Genomic DNA, 23370 nt, shown 5'->3' with positions numbered 1-23370 from the left:
GTTTAAATTCAATATTTTGGATATACCAAGGATATACATATTTTATAGAGGACTAGATGATGCCCGCGACTTCGTCCGCGTGGATTTAGGTTTTTAAAAATCCCGTGGGAACTCTTTAATTTTCCGGGATAAAAAGTAGCCTAAGTCCTTCCCCGGGATGTAAGCTAACTCTGAACCAAATTTCATCAAAATCGGTTAAACTGTTGGGCCGTGAAAAGCTACCAGACAGACAGACAGACAGACACATTTTCGCATTTATAATATTAGTATGGATGGCGGGCTGTGTATTTTAATGTACTAACTAAATATTCTGTGATCAATAAAAACAAAATGTAAAAAAATATATTTATGCGAAAACTTGCTGACAAAACTTGTTGACGAAACTTGTTGCCGAAACTTTTTGACGAAACTTGCAACGAAACTTGTTGCGGAAACTTGTTGACAAAATTAGGTTGATAAAATTTGCTAAATAAACTTGTTGAGTAAACTTTTTGCTGAAACCTATTGCGGAAACTTGTTGATGAAACTTTTTAACGAAACTTGTTGATGAAACTTTTAACGAAACTTGTTGCAGAAACTGGTTGACGAAACTTGTTGCCGCAACTTGTTGACGAAACTTGTTGATGAAACAAGTTTCATCAACTAGAACTTTACAAGCATGAGAAGTAAAAATATTACTCTACTATTATTACGATACAGGCTTCTCCAGTGTTTTTAATAATATAGTAGGTACCCAATAGGTTTTCTTGACAGACACGACAGACGGACAGACAGACGCGTTTTTTTTTTCTTTTGAGATACGCAACCCTAAAAATATCAAATATCAATAGGTGTTGTTTTTGTTGCAGCATATGGTGTAGGTGTTACCAAAACAAAGTGGCGCCCTCATTTAATTTCAACTTTTTTTGGTCGATCTATCACATACTTTTTGAACTAAGTAGGTTACCCGGTTTTACTGTTGTAAATAAAATATAATATTATCTTTGTTAAATGTTCATAAATTATATTTATAAAATATTCCCTTAGACCTCATCTCATTATAATGCAGTATTGTTTTCTGTTACATTCTGAGTATCATCCGCCACACCTTTGGTTGCTGCAAAGAACCAGAAAATAAATAATATTATGTAAAAGCAAAATAATTGAGAATAAGGCAACAAGTAACTATGTAGTTACTTATTTTATATAATAATATCACAAGCTTTGACTGCGATCTCACCCGCTGGTATTTTTGATGATTCAGTCTACGATGGAAGTAGGCTAACTTTGAAGGGGTATGACAGAAAATGAATGTAGGTTGGGTAGTTCTGAAAAAGAGACTTACAATCACGCGTAAGCAGCCGAGGTCCTGTGATAGCGATAAGGATTGCTCCCAGGGGTGCTGATATCACCACGCTAAGAACACTCACAGCGAGAATAGCTTTCGCGTATGCTTCTTCTTCTTCTTTAGACCCACCGGCCGTCTGTCCGTTATTAACTAAATCTAATGCTGCTGGCCCCAAGGCTGCCTAAAAATATCAATACTCGGATGATTCTTCGAGATTAAAAATTATAAAACGAGGCAAAATTATAATCCGTAGAAGAATAATTAACTCGCCTGAACCAAAATTTTTACAGCTCTGTAGTTTGACGATCACAATCATCTGTGATAGGAGTAGATAGGTACCTAGGTACCTATATAGTTACCTACAAGTAGGTAGGTACCTACATAAAGATCTTAGCCTTGGATAAGCTCAAAGTCTATAACAGTAGGTACTGGGGATAAGGGTCAACTCACTATTGACTAAGAACTATAGGTACGCATAGTTGCAGCAAGGATGTCTACGAAGCATACAATTACAACAACATAAATGGTTGTGGACGGGACACATCCCTACTACCTAGTCTCCTACTAGCTAGGATAGCTAGAAGAATGGAATCGTTGGGAGACACCCCCCCCCCCCTCCCTTTCCCTCTCCCCATACGTGATGCTTGGACTGGACGATCTCAAACGAGTAGATTCGTGCTTTGAACTACTGGACATGATATAGGTACCTACCTAAGCGAATACTGGGCAAGACCATGTTTTATGGAAATCCATGCAAAAGACTAATTATTGCAGCTGTGGATGTCTATCGGTTGAAATCACGACGGCGATTGTAAACTTTCTTAATTTGTTGATTTGTATTTGTTTTAAAAAGTCAGAATTTAAATTTTGAAATATAATTGGATTCAATGGATTCAATGAACCGGAAATCGAAAACCGGAGAGTGAAAGCAGGTGCTACCAGTCTAGTAACGATTACCCACTCTATTGTAGGTACTTTGTCTAACTCGTCAAAAATCTGGAGTACCTAGGATACTCAGCTGTACCTACTTGGAGTAGATAGGTAGTCTACCTATCTACTCCAAGTAGGTACAGCTGAGTTGCATCAATTAAGCCCCACCCCACTATATTACATAAAAAAAATTAATGATGAGAGATGGAGTAAGTAATTTGTTTTTTATACATACCTGAACAGTAGCTTTTGCCAACCAAGTGAGGCCAATAAAGAGTTTCTCCTTAGTATTGAGACCACATCCAAAGCTCACTAAAAATGTTACAATGACACGTAACAGCAGGCATGAAACGAGGCATATTGCTCCCATTGATATTACTTGAGGATCTAATGTACTAAGCTGTAAAGAGATTAAAAAATTACTAAGTAGCTAAGTATTATTAATTACAGTAGGTACTGTAGGTACAGATCAGGATTATTGCGGATGCTATATTATATGCGGATGGAGATGCGGATGTCTGAATTAATGTGAATGTTCCGCATTTGCGGATGCGGATGCAAATATCCGTACCACCCCTGTTGGTTACCATTGTACACTAATGATTGGTCATTAGCGAACGAAGATATCAACTAACAAACGCAATTATATCACAAGCCACGCGCCACTCTGACCCCGCCTACTTTTTTGCAAGTCTTTACTCGTTGCAAATATGAATCAGCATCCGTAAAAGCTCTGCATTAATTGATGCGGATGCAGACGCGGATGCGAATATCCGTAACATCCCCTGCTGCACATACCAGCGAGTTATGCTCATATTTCGACATTGGCTGGTTCTATTGCTTCATTGAACGATACTAAAATAATTTATTTTGTCGTAGAAAACCTCTAATCATGAGAGATATTTTTAATACATTAGAGTCTAATGGATTAAAAATAAATGTCAAATGGGCTCGGTGGCTATCATTCAGCGTTGAATAGCGAATTGACCTAGCGAATCGCCCCACGCATTGCGACCCGCGTCAACTTCGCTCGATTGGAATTTTTGGAAATCGATGAGGGGTTGGAATTTCGTAAGTATAGGTACTTATCTTCCTTATTTTAGAATCCACCTATCTTCTTTATTTTAGATCGAAAGCCCTAACTTTCATGGAAACAAGTACCTACCTACCTAATTTGAAAATAACGGACTTTTAGGTATATGTGCACTTTCACTCCTATATAACCGCTTTGGGAGTGGAATTTTAAAAATCCTTTCTTCGTGAATGTCTACTTTGTAAAAGTATTTTTTGTATTAGTATTTGTCGAATGTCAAGTACTTAACCTGTGTGTTGATAGATCAGTCAGTCAGTCAGGACTACGTCTGCTCATGTCACATGTCTTAAGTAGGTATGTAGGTAGATTGAGGCGAAACTCTAAGGAATAAGAAGGTATTTAAGTATATTATTTACCGTGATTTGGGCACCGGTAAAGGCAAATAGAATTGGTTCGAAGAATATCCAGAGAATCCTGAAAATATTGCTGACGGGATTTTTGTTGATAGGCCATCCTTCTTTCTCCCAGTAAAAGGCAGCAATAAAACCAGATGATACTATCGCCAAAGGACCTAAAAATAACAGCTATTAAGTATTCATTACACTATCATTGTGAAATAAAACCGGTCAAATACGATTCTGACTCGCACACAAATGGTTCCGTACCATTGTTTACGATTCGCCATTTTGAAATTCGCCATCTTTGTTTTTATATTATTTAATTTGTTGTTATAGCGGCAATACAAATACACGTTCTGTGAAAATTTTAGCCCTCTACCCACAGCCCGTTACACAGCGTCACCGGTGGGTTGGGCGAGCTGTGTTGTGGTTGAGGTTGATTGCAGCGGAGGGTTAGTAATATGGCTCCGTTGGCGCTCTTCGGGTACGGAACCCTACAAATATATTTTAATTATTTTACAAAGTATTTACCTGCACCACTCCATCCGATTAGATTGGAAATAAATAGCGAAAATAGACCCCCCAAAAATAGAATTAAAAATCTGAGTGGAACAGCGTAAGTATCTCCTCTTTCGGGTATAAATGACGCAAATGCACCCCACAGTGAACCAAGAACTACTCCAGCAACGATTGACAGAGGACCCTGAAACGTGAATTTACTATTGTTGAAAGAAACTTTAAGAAAAATCACACTTTTGAGCAAAATCCTTTTTTTTTAACCCGCACTTTTAGGTAGGTTCTATGCTAAAGTTGAGTCCAAAGTTCGTGATTTCGATGAAAACGGTGCAATCAGTAAAGTTCCTTCATTCTGTTTATTCTTCTCCTGTTTTTTATTTCGTGCAATTACATCGTTTTGTTCGCCAACTCCTCAATCACAATGTGATCATAATAATAACAAAGCTATATTATATGCATACCTTTATTATATTAAAGGTGACAGAGCCGGTTGAAAACATCGCGTTAAGGATAATGGCAAATACGGCCACGCTGACCGAATCATCTATGGCAGCTGCAGCTAACAATAATGTTGGTATTCCCTTAGAGACCCCATAACCTTCATCCCTTAGTCTGAATAAACACGGGACTACCACTGCAGGTGAAACTGATGCGATCATAGAACCCAAAAGAAATCCTGAAAAAGAAAATTTTTACTCACTTAAATATTATTTTCAAGCAGCGAATGGTTTTGGCCTTTTTATCGACGAAAGTACTTAGAAAGGTTATAGTATCTAATCCTCTTGAGCTTTAACAAGGAACTTTCCAGGGCGAGTTTTTAAAAGCCTCATAGAACGCGCTGTTTATGCCTTTTCAATGATGTGTGCCTTCCAAGAAAAGTCATAGTTTTTAGAAACCTGAAACGGTGCGGAAAATAACACTTCTTTTTAAAACCCCAGTTTTGATACTGGGCTTCTTTATTACTATAGGTACCTACTAAACAATGCCCGAGATTTCGTTGGCTTGGATTTAAGTGCTTAAAAATCCAATAAAAGAAAGAAAGAAAAGATGTTTATTTTCCAAACTGTGCTACACATCACATCTTATAACTAAGATAGATATAAGATAGATATAAGACTTATAACTATCGCCGGTACAAACTGTCATGTATGGCACAACCCGAAATAGGCTCCCAGCTCAGCATTATGCTGTATGCCTGGATGCACAAGAACATACAGCGCTGATTTTCAGCTACCCTGAACTAATGCGGCACTCTTTAATTTTTCGGGATAAAAAGTAGCATCCTTTTCCTATCCCCTTGGAATGGCATGAACAATCTTTGAGGATTTTAAAGAACATATCCTTGAAAGTTCCTCACTGAACCTTACCCCAAATCCATGGTAGATGCAGCAAATAATGCGATGTAACACTGATAGCTATACATTCAACCAACCACGGAAGCAATCCGAGTTGTAATACAGCAACGTAGTGTTTTTTCAGGACTTCTGCATTAAGACCTAATCCAGCTCTCGTTAATATAATTACTAGAGCTATTTTCCTGGAAAAATAGTGTTAGGTTACTATAAATGATCATAATACAGTCGTACAGTAGCCGGCAAGAAATATTGTGCATCGTCTTTTAGAAAGAAATAGGTAGGTAACAGTTTCATAGAGCGTTGCCTTACAATGCGACAAGGCTATCTAGGCGCGTGGCGAAAATCGGAACTAACGTTTCCGTCAAGTGTGTTCCTTTGTTCTTGTTTGAAAAAGTGCCAAGAGAGCCTTGCTTGTCGCACTTTAGCTATCGTTGAGAGCGACAAAACGTCACATAGCTGTATGAGTGACAGAGACAACGCTCTACAAATCTGAAATGTCTTTCTAAAGGCCGATGTACAATATTTCTTGTGGGCTACTCTACGATTATTATCTATGTAGATAGTTATAGACATAATATACCAATAATACTTTACCTTAGATCTTGGTTCAGTTTTCGATATGTATCTGTCATATGCACCAAATGTAAATTTTGGAATAGTATACCAGTAAGTAACATGCCTATTAAAGCTGGTAAAGTAGTAATTTTCAGCCAGATCCAGCCGATTAAGTACGCAGCGATGACTAGAATTGTCATACTCAAAAGTTCTCCATTCAAACTTAGGGGTTCTCCTAATTCAGCATACAATATGCCCCATGTGAGAAGAACTGTAACAGAATCAACAGATCATGACTCATGACATAAGTACTTATACCCGCAAGTTCGTCCGCGTAAGTTTTGTCTTATTAAAATCCGATCGGAACTCTTTGATTTTCCGGAATAAAAAGTAGGTAGCCCATCTCCGAAATACAAGGTATTTCTCTACTAATTAACAGATGATGCCCGCGACCACCCGCTGGTATGTCGGTTAATCCTAGATATCTAAATATATAAAAGGAAAAGGTGACTGACTGACTGACTGATCTATCAACGCACAGCTCAAACTACTGGACGGATCGGGCTGAAATTTGGCATGCAGATAGCTATCATGACATAGGCATCCGCAAAAAAAGGGTTTTTGAAAATTCAATCCCTAAGGGGATGAAATAAGGGTTTGAAATTTGTGTAGTCCACGCGGACGAAGTCGCGAGCATAAGCTAGTCTAGATAAAAAATACAAGCGTAAGTAATCAGATCGATATAGGTAGGTACCTAGTAGATGAAAGTAAACTTACAAAAAATTATGATACAAAGCTGTTGAGCAGACTGTCTGAATGTTGGAAATAATGGAAAAGGAAAAACTTTCCCCCACCATGCCGGTTCTCGTGATGGTGTTCGATCAGCTTCATGGCATCGCAAACAAATTTGGTACCACCATCTAGAAATAGATACCTATTAGTAAGTATAATAACTTATTTTTATAAAGGAATGAAACAAAAAAATAATTCAATAATTATTAGTAAAGGAGCTTGATCACACATGAGCAGTTCGAAGAAACGCGTCGTGTCATTACTAGGCTCTATAATTTTATAGAATGAAATAAGTAGATATTTGGGGCCAATTCTCTTGTACACAATCTCTAAACTAAACTAAATTAACAGGTCTAAATCTAGTGCTATCCTTTTCCGCAAGCAACGTTATGAAAGGGATAGCAATAGATTTAGAAGTGCCATTTTAGTTTAGTTTAGAGATTGTGTACAACGGAATCAGCCACATTATTCCTATTAAGGTAGTGTTAGTGTAGTATTAGTGTCAGCCCAAGACGTGCAACTCCTAGTCGGGAAGTCAGAGTTTCGATCCCCGGGACGCACCTCTAACTTTTCGGAGTTCATGTTGAGTTTAATCAATTTGATTAACCTGTGCGCAGTAGTGGGCTGGTGATGTGTTGATTATGATGATGATGATGATGATGATACACATACTTATTATACAAAAGGAAAAGCTAACTGACTGATCTATCAACGCACAGCTCAAACCACTGGACGGATCGGGCTAAAAGACATGCAGATAGCTATTATGACGTAGACATTCGCTAAGAAAGGATTTTTGAAAATTAAAGCCCTAAGGGTGTAAAATAGGGGTTCGAAACGTGTGTAGTCCACGCTAACGAAGTCGCGAGCATAAGCTAGTTTGTTAAAAAAATGTGCTTTTTACTTACGAACGAGATCCGTTTTTGCTGTGATTACGTTCATCTGTAAAATATTTTGATTTTAGAATGTTTTTAATAAAGTATGATCACTAATTAGAAGTACCTACCGATGCACCAAAAATATTTTAATTCAATATTAAGTACCTATTAACATTTAAGAAATCGGTCAAGTGCAAGTCGGACTGACACACAAAGAGTACCTACCTACCGTACCATAATCACTTTTTTTTTCATGGCGGCCATTTTGTAATTTTCATTATTTATTGTTATAACGGTAATAGAAATACACATCTTGTGAAAATGTCAACTCTCTACCTATCATGGCGCTGACAGACAGACGGATGGACGGACGGACCACGGAGGCTTAGTAATACAGTCCCATCTTCAGGTACGGCACCCCAAAAATTAAGGGCTCCGTAGAACTATAATATCGGCTTCAAGCGTGCAGCTCGTCCGTATAATGGTACCTACCTAATATCAACTGCAAGTACCTATGCAGTCCATCTAATGGAGCCCTAATTATCTAGGTGACTGGACAGTACCTACCTACTGATAAACCTGCTAAAAATATTAGCTTATTTTTTTTGTTAATGCGTAAGTAAATAACTTACCTGACTTGACTTAGGTTTTTTAGATGTGCCTTATTACAAAATATTATTATCTAGTTATATCCATGCGAAGACAATTTTTATAGTATAGCAAGAACTAAAAAGGTAGATCTATAATTCCTGCGCGGATTTGTTTTTTTAATCCAATGATTTTCCGAGATAAAAAGTAAGTTAATCCTGTACCAAATTTTGTCGAAATCGGTCACATGGGTGGGCCGTGAAAAGGTAACAGACAGACAGACAGATTTCATATTGCTATTATTAGTATCCAGGATTATAATATTAGCATCCGTGAACGACAAAGCTTAGAAGGCGTTACGGGGCTTCGATTAAATTGAAGACGTATGGTAGAAGTACAATGATGCACTGCCCACCAAGTTTCGTTTCCATACAATACAGCGTACGCGGTACGGAATACTTCTATGTTTTGTTGCTCAATGATTAGTACGGATTAGTATACATTATAATTATATTAGGTTTTATGTTAGTTTGATTTAAATCTTATTTACCTACAAACGTGTACACACGAACATCTACAAACAAAACAATGCGTATATACAATATGATGGTAAATTAGAAGACACAAGTGTGAGTATCTACTCACATATCTGTATAAAATTTCAAATAGGTATAGATAAAAAAGCATAAACACAGCTTTATGTTTAAATAGGTAGGGATATAAAATTTACCTGTTGAATGAGAATTTGACTGCATGATTAGGTTCTTATCCTCATATTCGTTTCCTGAAGTTTGTACATCAATATGAATGAAAATAGAGTAGGTATGGTAATATATCTAATCCATGTTTACAACAAACAATATATAATATGCGATATCTAGGTATATAAGTAGTTATTTAGTATGTTATAATGTTATAATATAGTATAGTTTATAGTTATATAGTATGTTAAGTATGTAGAGATAACGCAGACCTTGAAAACATTTAAGGGACTAGGAAGTCAAAAGTCAACAAGACTGTGTTTATATAAGTCCTGCAAATTACTAATGCGCGTGGCCGCCATTTTAGTGACGTCAGCACTACACTGAAGTTTCGAGCTGATGGTATATTTTTATTTTGGCTGACGTCAAAATAAGGTTATATCGATGTTAATGAGAGATGGTTCCAGCGCAATAGCAATTTGCGGGACTTATACTGGAAATTATTCCTTAATGAAATTAACTGTCATATGAATTTTCAGTTTCTTTTCATTTTGTAGACGAGTAGCACTGTAGGTACGATTACCTGCGGAGCATTGTGATCTTTAAAATATTATATTTTATCTCGTACTGCAAAGAGTAGATAAACAAATAATAATCGTCACGTTATTGTACGTAATACTTATGTAGGTACCTAGTTACCTTTGAAAATATTTTATTGATATCTTTGGTTGTCTCTGAATACTATTCAGCTTTATTACGTGCTTATTTCGGTTTCCTTTTCATGTATAATTTTAATGTATGTAGGTAGGAATAAGAATATAGGTTACAGCAGCTGATAGCAAAGCATCACAATATTTTCGGAACTACATAGGTATAAAATATAATAATATTATGGTTAATTAATGAATAGGAACGGTATTTATGTATGCGACAAATTAAAATGATTAATTAAAAATGCAGACAGGTCCGTATCTAAGTCGGTACTTATTTTATAATTTTATTTTTACTTTAATTTACATTCGTTCTTTCTTAGCATTTAAATAGACTCAATCAAGAATCGTTGTAATTTTCAAATAATAATAATTTATAATACTTCTGAGTTCTGGCAACATTCAGTGAACTTGTGACTATCTCTATGACTTGTGATTCCATTACGATTGTCAACTGTCAAATTAATGTAAACTGTGGACTTAAAAATTAATAACATTAAAAGATATCAAAGTGGAATTCACATTATTGTATTATATATTTTAAAATTAAGTAATTATCTATAAGTATTAGAATGTATTACCTTACCGAATATAACCTAAAAAATATATTTCGTGATCTTGACGCACAGTAATCCACGTAATAATATTATAATTTATCACAAGATCACTAAACAATCCCTAATGAAAAAATAGTATGACTTCGGGAATTTATCGACCTTTAACAAAAAAAAAACACTTAGAGCTAAGAGCGCTGCCTTTAGAAGATCGTGTCAAGTGGTCAATTACCTAATGTTATTTATTTTATTCAGTCTCACACAAGGTGGCGCATATTTGTTATTGTTATTATGTTTTAAACGATGTTACAGTTATATAGGTACTTAGTTACTTAGAATGTTATACAATATACCTACCATAATATTATTATGCGTAGGTATCATAATACTTAGGTACCTACTTACTAAAATATAGTCCAGTCTCAGAATACAGAACAATCAGTATTCTGAGCTCACAGTATAAAGGTAGGTACAACTAGGTAGGTAGGTAAAACTAGGTAGGTAGGTAAAGCTTTTTGAATTAGAAGGTCGAGTCCTGGCTAATATTAAATATCTTTGCTGGCTTGCTGGTCTCTGATGTCGTCCGTCCAACTAGTGGGGGGTGTTCCAACGCTGCGTCTCCGGTGCGAGGTCGCCATTCCAACACCTTATTATTAATCTCTGTTTAGAGATAAACATTTCCAATGTAACTTAATTTATTATTACTTTGTAACTACAATTTGGGTACATGAAAAATAAAAATAAATAAATAAATAAATATTATTATACCGCTACACAATAGGTACAATGCCAATAGCCATTTGCCTTGCCATTTTTAATTTAATTTAATTTAAAATAACTTTATTGTTAATAGATTTACAGAGAGTAAGAATACAGGATACACTTAAAAAACAAAGGGCGACCTTATCACTAAAGTGATCTCTTCCAGGCAACCCATACTTAAGAACTTATAGAACTGTAAGACGGGGAGTCGCAATGTAGCTATAAATATAATATATATATAAATATATAGGGTAATTCCGGGGGAGATGGCCGTACGGGAGAGATGGCCAATACATAAAAAATCGACAATTAGACAGTAAATGGCACTAATATCAGTTTAGTACGCTTCCTTTCGCGACCGGCGACAGGTGTCCGTGAGTTTTTGTCAAAAAAGTACATGAAAATGTAAGTAAATTCCACTTTTTTGTTTGATTAAACATTTCATATAAGGCAAGGGGTCATCATAATACGTGGTGGCAAAAAGATTTTACAATATTTGCATGTTTTAGCACAGTTATTGTAAAGTAATTAAGTTTCCACACATTTTAACCTATAAATTATAAATCATAGTTGCGTGTTTCTTTTTTTAATTCATATGGCCATCTCTCCCGGACAATCGGGATAGATGGCCTATTGTTAGAAAACGCAAAGCAAACGCAAAGGAGGATATCAGAAAGTAGCTGTGAAGAAGTTCCCTTCTCCCTTTGTGATACTTCTGAAAGTGAGAATGAAGACAACGAAGAAGATAACTGTAGAGGCTGTGGAGAAAATTATCACAAGACCCAACTCGTCGAAGACTGGCTGCAATGTAATATTTGTATGCTTTGGACGCATGAAAACTGTACGGAGTTTGAGGATATGTGCTCTGACTGCGGCAATAAGAAAAAGAAGGAGTTGAAAGGACGTAAGGGCAAAGGGAAAGGGAAAAAGAGTACTGGCTATCTCTCCCCGACTCCTATGGCCATCATACCCGGACAATCTGGGAGAGATGGCCAATCGTAAGTTTTTTATTTCATGCCAGGTTGATTACTTTTGTTTATTTTAAGACTGATTATTGTTAACATTTGATAACAGATATAATTAAAGTTTCGTTTGTGATTAAAGTAATTGTTTGATTTATTATGATTCATTGACAATCAGTCCTCAAAGTTAATGGGGCCATCTCCCCCGGAATTACCCTATAGGTATATATAAACACATACACTCTAATAGGTACATACTATAAAATATAATATAATATATACAATATACATGTATATAAATACTATATAAAATCAATATAGTATAATTAAATAAATAATACATACTACATAGCTAACTGTACATATAGTTATGGCAGAAAATCTACAGTGACAGATAGTGTTTCTTGACACGGTTTTTAAAGATTGCCAGCGATTTGGAGCGTCTTATTTCGACCGGAAGTGCATTTTGTATTTTAGTGATTAGTATTTTTAAAACACGCAATGTATAGCGTGCAAAACTCGGGTCAATGCCCCCCCTATGACGGCATTGACTTCGTGTGACCTATTTACGTAACGTTCGTTGACCTCTAGCGTCAGTCACATGTTTATATGCATTAGTATATTTTCAACTTTTAAAAATGCCTACAGGATTTATAAAATAAGTAAGTATTGTAAGTCACCTGCTATACCTATCATTGATATTAGGAACATGTTTACAATACCGCTATTTGTACACACCACGAATTTCAATCTAATTTTGACTTTATTATAACTTAGTAACAGTAGGTAGGTATGTAGGAAAGTAGAATTCACGCTTTTAATTTAAAGAGTCTACACTGTGTAATTTGGTTGAGTGCTTTTTGCGGAATATAAACCGACAAACAGTTACAATTTTATAACAGTTATTATCCTGTAATTAGGTACATTCATTATTCATAGAATTTCGGCGTGCCGCCGCCTGCCGTCTACAATACAAAGTTGCCTGAAGAAGCAGTCGCTCTGCTACGTTTTACTGCGAAGAATTGAGTTATTTAAATCTAAGATTTTTTCTTTTATTTGCCTTTTTAAGGTTCCGTACCCGAAGGGTGCGAACGGGATCCTATAAAACTAAGATTCCGCTGTCTGTCCGTCTGTCTGTCAGCGTGTCAGCGTATCTCGTGAACCATAATCGGTAGAGACCTGAAATTTTCACAGGATGTGTATTTCTATTGCCGCTATAACAACAAATACTAAAAATTTCAAAATTGTCGCCATGATAATTTAAGAAATTTAAATAAGTCATTTCCCATGCAATGGTATGGAACCCTTTCTGTGCGAGTTCGACTCGCACTTGGCTAGTTTTTTTATCAATAAAACAACAAAGTTACCGATTGGTAGGTATTCTATGCGTAGCCGTAGACAGGTGACAGCCAAGTTTCTACGTAAAGTGAATGTGAAAAGTCCATACACCTTTCTCAAACCCCGCCAGCAAACGCCATGAGGCATGGCAGTGCAATAAGGCAGTGCCGCAAAGTGGTTCATCAGAAAATGACTCGACTATCAAACTGTATCAAATACCAAACACGATGGTTTTGTAGCGCTCGATCTACTAATTTATAAAATTAGGACAATTTACCTGTGATTATAGTAAAAACGTGTGTGTGTTTAATAGGAATCAATATGATTTCTAATTATGTTAAGCTGTTCAGTGTTATTTTAGTGTTAATAGAATCTGGTAAGTGTAACACTTTTTGAATTTAACTGAAAGATTTTTGGTAAACGAATTTATTAACTGCATAATATTTTTTTTTTACTATTTTCGATTAAAATTTAAAACGAAAACATTTAGGAAAGGTAGCTATTTGAAGCAGTTTTTTTATTGAAAAAACCGGCCAAGTGCGAGTCCGACTCGCGCACCGATGGTTCCGCAATACAGTCGTATTTTTTCGTCATTTTGCACGATGAATTGAAAACTCTTATGCATAAAAATAAATAAAAATCTGTTTTAGAATGTACAGGTAAAGCACTTTCATATGATACCCCACTTAGTATAGTTATGTTGTTATTTCGATGATTGAAAATACTAATTATTTGTTGTTCATGAACACACTTAATTTTTTTTTGTGATGTTTACTATAAGACCTACCTACCAAATTTCATGATTCTAGGTCGACGCAAAGTACCCTATAGGTTTTCTTGACAGGCACGAAGGACAAACGGACAGACAGACAACGAAGTGATCTTATAAGGGTTTCTTTTTTCCTTTTGAGGTACGGAACCCTAAAAATTGTGTTCATCCATTTTCTATTTCCTGGCGCGCTTAGACTAAAGAGACAAAAGCACATAATATTCAAATATTCTATCAAAGTTACCTATTTAAAGTTGTCAAATTATGGGCACCCGAAAGTAGCAGGTTCAAAAAAAATTATACCGTTTCATATCACTGCATATTATGTAGGATGCGTTTACATACAGCTAACTATTTAAAGTGTTTCAATTTATATGGAGACCTAGTTTTTTAATGTTTAATCTTAAATTAAACTGGTTTAACTTGGCAACCAGAACCGGTTATTTGGGTTTAAATTAATATGATCTATTCCAAGCTGTGATAGCCTAGTGGTTAGGACGTCCACCTTCTAATCAGAGGACGGGGGTTCACCCCGGGCACGCACCTCTAAATTTCAGAGTTATGTGCGTTTTAAGTAATTAAATATCACTTGCTTTAACGGTGAAGGAAAACGTGAGGAAACCTGCATGCCTGAGAGTTCCCCATAATGTTCTCAAAGGTGTGTGAAGTCTACCAATCCGCACATAGCAAGCGTGGTAGACAATGGGCAACACCCTTCTCACTCTGAGAGGAGACCCGTGCTCTGTAGTGAGCCGGCTATGGGTTGATGATGATGATGATGATGATGATGATGATTCCATAGGTATCAAAGACATGGTCCAAATTTGTGAAACAGATAGATACCTATATAGTCTATCTGTATCTATAACAAATATATTTTAAGAAACTGGCTGTAAGTATATTAGCATTAACATGCCTACAACTGAAATCTTAAACTTAGGTTTCAGTTGGTTCTCCCTATATCGTAGGTACCAAGTAGAACTTCACTAAGAAAGGTTTTGGAGGGATCCCAATGCGATCTTTACGAAACCTAAAGCCACGCGGATGAAACGCGGAAAAATAGATAGGAATAACAATGCTGACACCATGGTAGGATTAGATTACAATTTGGAACTCTCATCTCGGTGACTATAGACGGCCCTCTTGCTATTACGATTCACGATTCACTGTTAGGGCGCTGTGCAAGCTATTTATTTATTGAATAAGGACCTAGTTTTTATTTATTTTATTTAACATGAGAATATGTAGGTATAGTACGCGACAGGTCGAAATAGAAAGAAATGAAAAGTGTGCGGGGCATCCCCCCGCAATACCCCGATTACCATTTTGACCTGTCGGTGACTTACAGGTACTCCTAGGAAGTACGCGATAAGGCGAAATGGCAATCGGGGCGGGGACACCCGCACAGCCGCCGCTCTAACGCGGTACTGGGAAGTGTGGGTGACGTTCTAAAGCTAAAAGAACTAGGAAACTTTTGAAGTTCAATATTAGTAAAAGAGAAACTGAACATAATATTTCAATTTTGAGTGAAAGTCAAGGAAAAGTGACAAGATTCATAGAAATCATTGCAAAATTCATAGAATACTTGTGGCTCTCATGACACGACAATGCCTCGTATAAATAAAAGCTATCGCAGAATTCGCAGACGGATTAGTTATGCGGCTCGAGAATTAATAAAAACAATTAACTTCACATCACACTTTCTTTGTAATGCATGGAATGGCATTGAATACGTATATATATATTATACTAACTGATTTCATTTTATGAATAAAACTATAAGTATAGTCATAAAGATGGACGTAGGAAGTAAAAATTCTTCTGGTCTTGGGTCATAACTGAAAAAAATACTTTTTCCACTTTTTTATCATAGGTTTGTACAAAACCTCTAGCTCAAACTTCTAACTTCTAAGTCCTACCCTCTACCTATGTAAAATTGGTTCGTGTACCCAGCATATAATATATATTTAATCTGAGTTTTACACACTATGTACTTACCTACTAAATGGCTAAGTTAAAAAGTTACCGGGAGTCTCGAAAACTAGTTAAAGTTTTGAGAAAACACTCCAAGCAGGACGGTTAGCGATTATAATTTAAATAATTTTCACTTTCTACGAGTATGATGATTGAGGTTAATCGTAAGCTTTATTTTTAAAAACAAGAACACCATTTAAATGGACACTATGCATAATAGTACGAAAGCCGGGGTATCAAAAGTCCCATGGATGAGATACATGGATTTGTTTGCGTGATTATAATAAGGTAGAATCCACTCCCGCTGTTAGTTTTAACTTTGCTAAACATTTTAAATTATCGATTTAACTAAAAAAAAAAGTACATCAAATTACGTCAGATGTTTATGACGTCGCATCTATGTATTTCCTACAATCTATCTATACTAAGCGATTGTTTTGACGTTTGATAAAAAGTCGCTGATTTGACTAGTAGTCATCTGTCTAGTAGTAGTAGTCTCTGGGTGGCGAATAAATAAAGCTTACACTTTTATTTTTCCCCGTGAAACCTTCAGTTTTGTATAAAATGTAAACTGTAAACCAAAAAGCTGTGGGAGAGCTTGGAGAAGGCCTACATCTTCCCGATGATCTGACAAGCCAGAATCATGCTAAGTATTTAATATTTTAAGTTACGTAATACCTATGTTTTAGTCAGCATGAAAAAAGAAAATACATTTATTTGTCGTTGGTGTCACAAATAAAAATAAAGAAAGGCTTAATTAATTGGGCGAAATTGGTCAATTTTACATGTGTATTGTGTGTACAATGTATTGATTCATAGCACTTTTATACGCCCAGCTTTCTGACTATAAGGATTCACTTTCGTTTTGGCGATTTCTCTAGTAACTGCGTTGCGGTGTGAATAGCGAATTGCTAATAAACGATTTCGGGTTTGATTCCCGACTCGGGTCCTTTACAAATAAGATTTGATCGGAGGATTTGCTGTGGGTTTACCTACGTACTTAGTCAGTACTTTCAAAACGTGCTCTCCAGCTGATTCCCTATTTTTTTACCATTTTTACACGGGTGTGAAAAAGTGTATGGTTGTGGTCGTCCCACATAGGGCACGTGTCCGAACGAGGCCCTGCCTCATGCATGGCATAAGATAAATGCACCTTTATTTCTTTATGAATAGAATAGAATAGAAATATTTTTTATTCAAATAAAACTTTTACTAGGTTTTTCGAATTGTCAAATGCATCTACCACTGGTTCGGAATGATTTTCCTACCGAGAAGAATCAGCAAGAAACTCGGTGATTGCTCTTTTCATTATGAGTATCAAAATTTATGTTTGTTTAGCCTATACCAATCACCTAGGTACTTAAACCTTTACCGACAGGAATATCACCAGTAGAGCAGAATTAATATTACGTGATTGATCATACCAGTCAATGATAAAGGCTTTTACTAATACTTGCTTATCCCCGCGACTTTGTCCGCGTGGACTACACAAACAACTCCCTATTTTACCCCCTTAAAGGTTGAATTTTCAAAAATTCTTTTTTAGCGGACGTCTACGTCATAATAGCTATCTACATGCCAAATTTCAGCCCGATCCATCCAGTAGTTTGAGCTGTGCGTTGATGGATCAGTCAGCCAGTCAGTCAGCTTTTGCTAGATTCGACTATGTTAGCCAAGTATGATAGGGTCCTATCAGAGAACCGGATGGGTTCGAAACTAGTCGGGCTAACGTCGACTAAACACGTGAGTACAGCCGGGACAGATATTATTTATAATGGAAATCACTCACGGTAGTTTAAACGCTAAAAAAGTATGATAGCATTAATTTGATGACCTAGCCTAGACGATAGCGTCAGAGTTGGTAAACAGGTGGTGAAAGCAAGCATGCAGCTGCTGCATTGGATCCTCTGCAACAATGCTTAGGTAGGTAGGTTTAAATTTACCTACAGCCTAGATAGGTAGCTATATACAACTTTCGATTGCGTTTTGTAGTACCAGCTTACTATTTATAAGTCAGCTATTGTGCACAAGAAACACATACGTATACGATAAGATAACATCATTAGCTATTGTTACCTTTGATTGACCGTTTCGTGTGAAAAAGTATAGAATGGCAGGTCACTGCTCACGATATTATAAAATCCCTAACTGACACGTCCCAGCTCTTTCTATGTCTAGCTGATGCCGGCGACTTCATTCGCGTGGATTTAGGTTTTTAAAAATCCCGTAAGAATACTTTGATTTTCCGGGATAAAAAGTAGCCTATGTCACTCTCCGGGTCTTTAACTATACCTACCCATGCAAAAATCACGTCGATCCGTTGCTCCGTTGGAACGTGATTGAAGGACAAACAAACACACTTTCGTGCATACATTTAATAATAGCCAGTCTCACTGGCAGTCAGCAGTGGTATTGGCCTTGTAGGTATAGGTTATATACCAAACCAAACCAAACCAGGCTACTAGCGTGAGTAGCGCTGCCTGGCGAGTATAAACCATACTATAGATTAAATGGACATAGGTATAGATTATAGGTTGAAATGCATGGAAAGCCGTACGTATTAGTTAAGTATTTGTGATCTTTTTGTCTTCATGCTTTGTTTTTTGTTGTGTTTTTTTTGTTTTGTTTATGTACGTTTGTCTGGTGTTGTTCTGTTTTGTACTGTGCGCTATGGTCCCAAATAAAAGGTTATTTATTTATTTATTTATTTAAATGATGATATAAGTCCCACAAATTGCTATTGAGCTGGAACTCTATAAAATATAAATATACCACGAGCTCGAAACTTCAGTCTAGTGCTGACGCCACTAAAATGGCGGCCACGCGCATTAGCAATTTGCGGGGCTTAAAACTATTTTGCTTTGAAATCTATTTTTAAAGGGTTTAGGATACTTTTATGCGAATGCACAGACAAAAATAATATGGATTGCCGTATTTTTGCCATGGTGTAGAAACCGATTAGGGATATAAAGGGTTTAATAAATCTGTCCTTTGCAAGTTTCTTCTTAGACTGCATCATCACTTACCATCAGGTGAGATCGTCGTCAAGGACGAAGTTGTATTAAAATATTAAAAAAGTCTCGCCATAAATAAGTGTTTAACAACAATGTCACATAGGTACGGTTCTTTATTAATTAAACAACTATATTTTTCAGCACCTGAAACAGATGCCGATCTAATGCCGATGGTAGACTTTAGATACTTCAGATGCGTTATGAAACGAGAGTGGAAGTGTCCAGACAGTGAAATCAATTTTTACCTCTTCACGCCGTAAGTATCTACTCATTAAAAGATTCTCAGTTTTAAAGATGCTTTTAAAGTTACTTCTTACAATTTTATCAAAAAAAAAGCTTAGGTGCAAGTTGCAACTAGGTAGCTAAGTTTTTAAAAGCATTTGTGTTACAGTTCAGAATAGTGCTAAATTTTTTATAGCATATAAGTAGATTAATTGTCGGGTAAGGACAATACGATCATTTAGAGCGAAAGGAGGTGTTAAATTTTACGCGTTATATATTTTAAGAAACATCGGTATAGATGCAATCTTTATTATTTACCTGAAGAATTAATATTAATTCAAGTCTGATCCTAGTAGACAGGATATATTTTAGCATCTAGCTATAAATGCTTTAACACGGCTACAACAGATATAATTAAGTATAACCTAAGTAGATACTAAGTAAATGAAATCGATAGTAGATAGAATGCTCAATGCACGCAAGTTACCGTAACAGAACTCTTATCGGATTGCGGTGAACTTGTTATTAGTTGTTACTGTTACTTTCTTTACTTACCAGTGGCAAATTTTATTGCACGTTTGGCACGTATTTGATACCTAAGTACATAATCGTACAATACCTAGGTACTTCAAATATCTATTGCTAAGATTTCCCATAGTAAACTTATCTACCTACATTTAAAAGCCTATTTACGTCAAAGACATTTAAGATTTACGTACATTAGTATCCCGTGAGCAGGGAACACCCGTACAACCAGTGGGTCGACGTCCGCCGCACCGACAAACTGCCTGCGTACGGATGGAAGCGGTCCCGGAAGAACGTGCTTATCATTCATGGCTTCAATGGGACCCATTCCAAAACACCAATGTCCTTCCTTCGTGATGGTATGTACTGGTTTTTAACTCAATTAAGTATTTTTAAACCGCTTCTAATTTTTTTTGTTTGATCGTTCTAAAGTTTGGTCTTCAAACTTAGCACAACTGCAATACAAGCTAGCTAATTTTGAAGTCTTTTGCACATCCCCATACCCCCCGTTCACAAATCGAGACACTTACTTCCTGCATCTAAGGATGCCATAGGTCTGTTAGATGTGGTTAGAATCCATAAGTCTTATTACTTGAAGACTCTATGCCTAACTTGCTTTTCTCTTTTTTTTCTGTTTGATTTATGTTATTTAATTTAGTTAGGATTTTTCTTTTTCTTTTATCTACTTACTAGCTGATGCCCGCGACTTCGTCCGCGTGGATTTACATTTTCAAAATCCCGCGGGAAATCTTTGATTTTCCGGGATAAAAAGTAAACTATGTGTTAATCCAGGGTATAATCTATCTCCATTCCAAATTTCATCCAAATCCGTTCAGCCGTTTTTGCGTGATTGAGTAACAAACATCTAAACATCTACACTTTCACATTTATAATATTATATTAGGATTTAGATTATAATAGAGCTGACGTAAACAAAAAATATTATCGAGACGTGTGCGTGACATGAGAATCTGCGATTCATCACAGTGATTCCTAGTTCCATGATCATCATAACAGTAAAATTTAGGCGGTTTGTCTTGAATTTGTGCAGCCAGGAAATATGAAATTTGGATTTTATTATATTTATGACAATGTGTTTTGTGTTACAGCTTATCTATCCCGTAAAGACTACAACGTTTTTATGGTAGACTGGTCGCCTCTGACAAGATTTCCCTGCTACCTGTCTGCTCTATCTAACACGAAGTGAGTAGGTATACCTACCTTTTTACAACCTCACCTCTTTAGTTGTAGTATGTCGACGCACGTGATAAATTGTATAGTGGTTTATCCATACAAAAGTCAAAGCAGATCAAGATACGATGACAACTTAGCCCTTGCCTGCAATCTCACCAGTGATTACGGCCTAAGATGGTGACGGGCTAACCCTGGGCAGGTTTATGGTAATTATAATTATGTATTGAACCTATAGGTACAATTCGCGACAGAAAGTAATGTACATCGACCTTTAGAAGGAGATAGCAGATTTGTAGAGCACTGTCGCAGTCTTTGAGGCCGACAAAACGTCATACAGGTATGAGTGACAGAGACAACGCTCTATAAAGCCGAAATGTCATTCTATAGGCCGATGTACATTACTTTCTGGCGCGTACTGTACCTACTCCTTTACCAGCGTCGTATCCGGAACACTACTTGCTTGGTTGCACAGCTTTGCAGATACGGTGGTAGCTAGCCATATTTAAGCCTCCTATCAGACTATCAGGCTAGGTATTCTCTAACTCAATGTCTAACACTAAATAATAGCCACCGAGGTTGGTTAGTTCTACATTGCTGCTTCACTGGGTGATATTAAAATATTTTTTCGTAGAAAACCTTCAACGGATTAAATAATGAGCTCCGGTGCCTATCATTCCGTGTTAGAAACTGAGTTAGCGAATCACCCTGCAGATCAAAGATATTTAGAGATTATAAATATCCAGGCTGTCCCTGCCGGAAATTAAACCCAGCACCCGCATTTATGCATGAAAGTCATCAATTTACAATCTGAGATCTAGATTTTAAAAAAGATCGTGTTTCATCTAAGACTGCATCATTATAAACTTCTAACGAAATTGCGGCCAAGCGCAGAATCGATATCAATAAAAAAATCCATTAACTTTCTTGGCACGCTCGCTCTCACAAAATTTATGTTAAATAATAAAAAACAATATTCATAATATCAGTTATTATCTATATAGGTACATCAGTATCTATGTCATGTTGTATGGAACGGTCATAAAATTTAATAAATTGGACTGTTCATACTAAACTAGCTGATGGGTTGATGAATTTAGCTGATTTTGATGAAATTTGGTATAGCTTGCATACCGGGGAAGGACATAGGCTACTTTTTATCCCGGAAAATCAAATGGGATTCCCACGGGATTTCTGAAAACCTTATTCCACGCGTACGAAGTCGCGGGCATCAGCTAGTCCTCTATAAAGGAGAAAGTGACTTATTGACGTGTCAACGTACAGCTCAAAGCGCTGGGTAGATATAGAAGCTTGATATTTTATTCGCACTCGTATCTAAATCTAAATATATAAAAGGAAAAGGTGACTGACTAACTGACTGACTGACTGACTGACTGACTGATCTATCAACGCACAGCTCAAACTACTGGACGGATCGGGCTGAAATTTGGCATGCAGATAGCTATTATGACATAGGCATCCGCTAAGAAAGGATTTTTGAAAATTCAATCCCTAAGGGGATGAAATAAGGGTTTGAAATTTGTGTAGTCCACGCGGACGAAGTCGCAAGCATAAGCTACTCTATATATATAAAAGGAAAAGGTGACTGACTGATTGACTGATCTATCAACGCACAGCTCAAACTACTGGACGGATCGGGCTGAAATTTGGCGTGCAGATAGCTATTATGACATAGGCGTCCGCTAAGAAAGGATTTTAGAAAATTCAACCCCTAAGGGGGTGAAATAGGGGTTTGAAATTTGTGTAGTCCATGCGGACGAAGTCGTAAGCATAAGCTAGTCTCTCTATATTATAGACCCCTATTGCGCCGCCTGGATCCAGCGGCTCCCTGCGACTCGTATGATGTCGCCCGTCCACCTAGTGGGGGGTCTTCCAACGCTGCGTCTTCCGGTGCGAGGTCGCCATTCCAGCACCTTGGCTCGGGTCAGTTAGTTTTTATAAAGCTTTTCCGTTTTCAGACTAGCAGCGCAGTGCACAGCCCAGCTGTACTCCCGCATCACTCAGTCCGGTGCTCTGGCTAGGAAGATCACATGCGTGGGACATTCCCTGGGCGCTCACGTGTGCGGCATGATGTCCAACCATCTCACCGAGAAGCAGTACAAAATTATAGGTAAGTGATTGAATAGTAAGTTTTACTGATGACCTGCACCGGAAAGCGCAGCGTTAGGAGAGCCTCCACTCCACTCTAGCGCGGATCCAGCGTTGTGGGCACAACGGGCATGCCCACAACCCTAATAGACTTGTGACGTCACACT

At 36.9% G+C, this 23370-nt stretch overlaps 2 protein-coding genes across 15 annotated transcripts in view; one reads left to right on the top strand and one right to left on the bottom strand.

Moving 5' to 3' along the window:
• Nucleotides 1-331: 331 nt before the first annotated feature.
• On the bottom strand, nucleotides 332-10576 carry LOC117984225 (sodium/hydrogen exchanger 9B2-like). 6 transcript variants are annotated; one of them, XM_069500197.1, is made up of 13 exons: nucleotides 9773-10576; nucleotides 9103-9156; nucleotides 8923-8946; nucleotides 7815-7848; nucleotides 6892-7034; nucleotides 6154-6385; nucleotides 5572-5741; nucleotides 4666-4880; nucleotides 4220-4391; nucleotides 3707-3861; nucleotides 2493-2657; nucleotides 1325-1508; nucleotides 332-1096 (listed from the first exon to the last, which is right to left on the bottom strand). In XM_069500197.1, exons 2-13 carry the CDS (start codon nucleotides 9125-9127, stop codon nucleotides 1038-1040), a joined length of 1578 nt encoding a protein of 525 aa, XP_069356298.1. In that variant the 5' UTR covers nucleotides 9128-9156; nucleotides 9773-10576; the 3' UTR covers nucleotides 332-1037. The 6 variants fall into 6 exon arrangements, with proteins under 6 accessions (XP_069356298.1, XP_069356299.1, XP_069356297.1 ...); XM_069500198.1 differs by having other exon boundaries at nucleotides 10365-10576; XM_069500196.1 differs by having other exon boundaries at nucleotides 10370-10576.
• The window catches only part of LOC117984234 (phospholipase A1), a 44449-nt gene continuing 31276 nt past the window's right edge, over nucleotides 10198-23370 (top strand). Inside the window, exons 1-6 of one of the 9 annotated variants that reach the window (XM_069500222.1) lie at nucleotides 10198-10311; nucleotides 12653-12723; nucleotides 19298-19412; nucleotides 20117-20262; nucleotides 21013-21106; nucleotides 23074-23225. In XM_069500222.1, the coding sequence (XP_069356323.1) occupies nucleotides 12663-12723; nucleotides 19298-19412; nucleotides 20117-20262; nucleotides 21013-21106; nucleotides 23074-23225 (568 nt within the window). In that variant the 5' untranslated portion in view covers nucleotides 10198-10311; nucleotides 12653-12662. Of the gene's footprint in view, nucleotides 10334-12455; nucleotides 12724-12767; nucleotides 13776-13801; nucleotides 19413-20116; nucleotides 20263-21012; nucleotides 21107-23073; nucleotides 23226-23370 lie in introns of those variants that run through there. The other 8 variants (XM_069500221.1, XM_069500228.1, XM_069500229.1 and 5 more) reach the window with 8 other exon arrangements.

This window comes from Maniola hyperantus, chromosome 8, assembly GCF_902806685.2.
Source record: "Maniola hyperantus chromosome 8, iAphHyp1.2, whole genome shotgun sequence".
Taxonomy (NCBI): Eukaryota; Metazoa; Arthropoda; class Insecta; order Lepidoptera; family Nymphalidae; genus Maniola; species Maniola hyperantus.
This window is presented reverse-complemented; position numbering and strand designations above follow the sequence as displayed.

Bases quoted from the DNA above. Each gene is read 5' to 3' on its own strand.
- LOC117984225 (XM_069500197.1), bottom strand. From the start codon at position 9,127: ATGCAGTCAAATTCTCATTCAACAG. The intron at 7,849-8,922 runs GTAAATAAGATT...AATATTTTACAG, and splicing joins TCGTGTGTACACGTTTGTAG to ATGAACGTAATCACAGCAAA. The intron at 3,862-4,219 runs GTAAATACTTTG...TGTTATTTTTAG, and splicing joins AATCGGATGGAGTGGTGCAG to GTCCTTTGGCGATAGTATCA.